This window comes from Pundamilia nyererei, unplaced genomic scaffold (genome assembly GCF_000239375.1).
Source record: "Pundamilia nyererei isolate P.nyererei 1_Seehausen unplaced genomic scaffold, PunNye1.0 scaffold00009, whole genome shotgun sequence".
Lineage (NCBI taxonomy): Eukaryota > Metazoa > Chordata > Actinopteri > Cichliformes > Cichlidae > Pundamilia > Pundamilia nyererei.
The window spans coordinates 3,595,128-3,598,747 of record NW_005187410.1 but is presented as its reverse complement, the minus strand read 5'-3'; the positions used below and the strand labels follow the sequence as shown (position 1 = coordinate 3,598,747).

Here is a 3,620-nt window from a genome sequence, read left to right as displayed (position 1 = left end):
GTGTGTGTGTGTGTGTGTGTGTGTGTGTGTGTGTGTGTGTGTGTGTGTGTGTGTGTCTGGAATCATCTAGAAAATATGAAGATGGAGTCATGTTACTCAAACACTAGATGGCAATGCAATACCACAAGGCAGCAGAAGTAAATCTACTCCCTTTTCATAGTACAAAATAGAGAGTGAACCAAAATAATAGCAAGAATTTGGGGTATTTTGAATTACACATCACGTGACTTGAATTTAGTTTTATATGACCACATATACAGGTGTGCGAAAAGTCCTGAAAAAATCTATTAATATTTTTAAAATACACATCAGTGCAAACTGTGCCATTTCAGAGAAGCATATCAGAGAACTCTCTGGTGGCTATGGACTTTTCTGGCCAAAAGAGTCGGGTGATCGAGAACCCATCCGAGGTGCTCTCAGTAGCTGTAGAGGAAGGCTTGTCGTGGAGGGTAAGTCTTAATGTCTCTTAATCTGGTTCTATTAACAGAAAGAAAGCATAAAATTTAGGCTAATAACTAATAATGCTTCACTTTAGTTTAAACATCTTTCTGTTGTTTTATTCATTGAATATATTCAAATAATATGTTAAATTTGATAATATTTCCCAAAAGTAAATGCGACTGTCAAGCGTGAGAAAATCTTAATGCCTCAAGTAACTTGCAAATGAGCTAGAATGTTATGCAAAATGAAACATCATAAATTAACTATGTATTAACATTATTTTCACTCATATATTAGTTGTAATTCTCTTCGCCCACAGAGGAAAAGCTGCCACCGCTTGAGTGGTCATGGGAGCCCTTCCACAGCCCAGAGCTCTGTGCTAAACATAGGTGTGTGAAGCATCAATTTCACTTTTTTAATGTACAACTGAAAGATATTTTCTGACGTAGCATCTCTGCTTCAGCTATCCACGTGGCTCAGCCGTGGTTTCATGGCAAACTGTCTCGTGAAGAGTCTCACCGTCTAATTGCTCAACAGGGTCTTATTGATGGGTAAACAGTTATATACTTCTATTTGTGCTTTGGCTCATTTAAGACATTAAATTTGATTTGCAGATATATATATATGTATAATTTTTTCATCAACATGAGCATGTTTGCACTAAAGCAAAGCAACACAATATTCTCTAATGTGATGTAATTTACCATATGAGGCAGTTCACTCTGTCCGTTTAATGTTGGTAAGTCTTTATAATGACTGCTATACTTTTTATTCTCTTTGTTTCAGAGTGTTTCTTCTGAGGGACAGCCAGAGCAACCCTAAGACATTTGTACTTTCACTGTGCTATATGCAAAAAATTAAACATTTTCAAATATTACCAGTGAGTATAATTAACCATTTGAAAATTACTGTGCAAAGGTTTTAGGTTCAAAAATGAAGTGGTTCTTGATTACAAAAAAAGAACCCCTAAAGTATTTTTCCCTTTATTCATTCATGACCTTCATACAACAGAAAGGAGATAACTGTATTGAATATATTTGCATTCGAAACGCAGTGTACCTTGGTAAACTTACAGCCGTTTCAAAGTACTCGGCACGTGGGTTATTTTAAGCATCCTCAAAAACTTGCCACAGTTCTTCTGATGAGTCAGGCTGTCTCGGTGTTTTCCTGGACATTAACAACTAGCATCCTCTGTAGATGCACAGTAGAATATATTTTGGACTGATCAGATTAGACACCTGATTATACCTGGAACAACTGAATTACCTATAACTTTTGCATAGTACATAGTATTTTTGCATGTTTTTCATTAATCTCTGAAAAATTACCTGAAATATTTAAACTCATTTGCACCAAGTCACCTGTTTTTTGTGTGTCATTCATTTCTACATGGATTTGTATATGTCTGTGTGTATGCTTCATTGTAGGTGGACGATGAAGGAGAGTTGTTTTACAGTCTTGATGATGGTCAAACACGGTTCACTGACTTGATCCAGTTGGTGGATTTTTACCAGCTAAACCGTGGGGTGCTTCCATGCAAGCTCAGACATCACTGTGCTCGGATAACCCTGTGAACAAGGGACCCAAAAGACAGCTGAGGTCCCACATGCACCTTAATTCCTGGTTCTTCTGGAGAAACACAATGGTGTTTTTGTGCCTTGGAAAAAAAAAAAGAAGATAAATAGTTGTTTTCATAATGTGGTACATGACTCAACCTTATTTTTTCTTATTCAGAAAAAGGTGAATTTCACAATAAAATAAATAACTACTGGTGCTGAAGATCATGTGGATTACATTTTGGCCCGTTAATGTATTGGTGTAAGTATGTGGTGGTAGTAGTTGAGATACAGCAGCAGGAATTTGAGTGTTCATTGAAAATAATCCAGCAGAACGTGTGCTGCAGTATGTATAGAGCAAAAGTGCTGTAAATATGTGACATTTACGGTCTGTTAAAAGTAAATGATGACTGAATCCCTACAAGGACATGCTTGTGGAAACCTGTAGATGGCTCTACACTGTCAAGTCTGGGAACAACTAAGCTATTATTATACTAAGCTATTTTTTTTGATAGGTATTCGTATTTTTTAAGAAAGTTACTCATTTTTTTTGTTTGTTTCTTTTTTTAATTTGAAGTGATAAAATTACCTCTGAGCAAGTTTCACTGCGCATGCCTTACAAGGGATTGGCAAAGAGCTGTAATGCCCCGGTGAAGAGGTTCCAACCTCACTGACTTTGCATTGTGCACTGCATAAACTATATAGATATAGTTATGATTAAGTGAACCGTTTGTATCCATGGAATCAGTGAAAAAGTTCCCCTGAAGTAAGAGCAATGAAATAAATGCTAAAGATTTTTTTTCTTTACATGTAATCAGAAATGACTGATATTTGAATTCACTGTAAATTGAAATTTAGGTTTTGTAATTTCCCGAGATTCAGGCAGACAATTTGCAACACCTGGGCTGATTGTATGTTTTGACGTTATAGCCACATCTGTGGATATACGGTGTCAGATACTTTTTTTTTTTTTAAATGATGTTAGTCCTTCTAACATTGACATTCAGCTTCATACAATCTTTTTTTTTTGTAACAGCAACAATGTAAGAACAAGGTATTTTAAATCACAGTAGCTGGACAACAGTGCATTGAAATGCAGTTTTGTAAATAAACTCATATAAACCTGTCTGTTGTAAGGTGTGATTTTTGTATGATTGTTTTGGTTGTTTTAACAACAGGCTGCAAGGCAAACACATGGCTTGTTAAAGCACCATAAAGTAGGTCGAATTGATGCTTAGAAATTCACTTAATGTTTATACATGGTCTGTACATAATTTTTATTGCTGGCTATGCATATACCTGTAAAGATAAGATCTGGTATTGTGTGCAGGAACCACTATGCTAACAAACTCACCCTTTCTTTAAATAGCAGTAACATATGACAGTACACTGGAACAATATATTATTGTCTTTTTGAGTAATATAGGGCATACAGGGTTATCATATAAATGCAGTTAAACTTGAGCAAAGTATAAGATTCCTCCTGAGCCGACTCATCAGCACACAGAGGGGTGCTGCTCTGGTCAGAAAGATTTTTATTGTGCCAACGTACATCGTGATTTTCTAATGGAATCCAGCTCAGAGTTAAATTTAGCCACACTGTATAGTCTGCATATGGCTCTC

At 36.0% G+C, this 3,620-nt stretch overlaps 1 protein-coding gene across 3 annotated transcripts in view; it reads left to right on the top strand.

The window, feature by feature from the left end:
- The window catches only part of grb14 (growth factor receptor-bound protein 14), a 22,263-nt gene extending 19,140 nt beyond the window's left edge, over nt 1-3,123 (top strand). For all 3 annotated transcript variants that reach the window (XM_005723419.1, XM_005723421.1, XM_005723420.1), the window contains 5 exons: nt 333-449; nt 761-830; nt 905-992; nt 1,228-1,321; nt 1,869-3,123. In XM_005723419.1, coding sequence (XP_005723476.1) covers nt 333-449; nt 761-830; nt 905-992; nt 1,228-1,321; nt 1,869-2,015 — 516 coding nt within the window. In that variant the 3' untranslated portion in view covers nt 2,016-3,123. The remainder of the gene's footprint in view (nt 1-332; nt 450-760; nt 831-904; nt 993-1,227; nt 1,322-1,868) is intronic.
- Nucleotides 3,124-3,620: the final 497 nt, after the last annotated feature.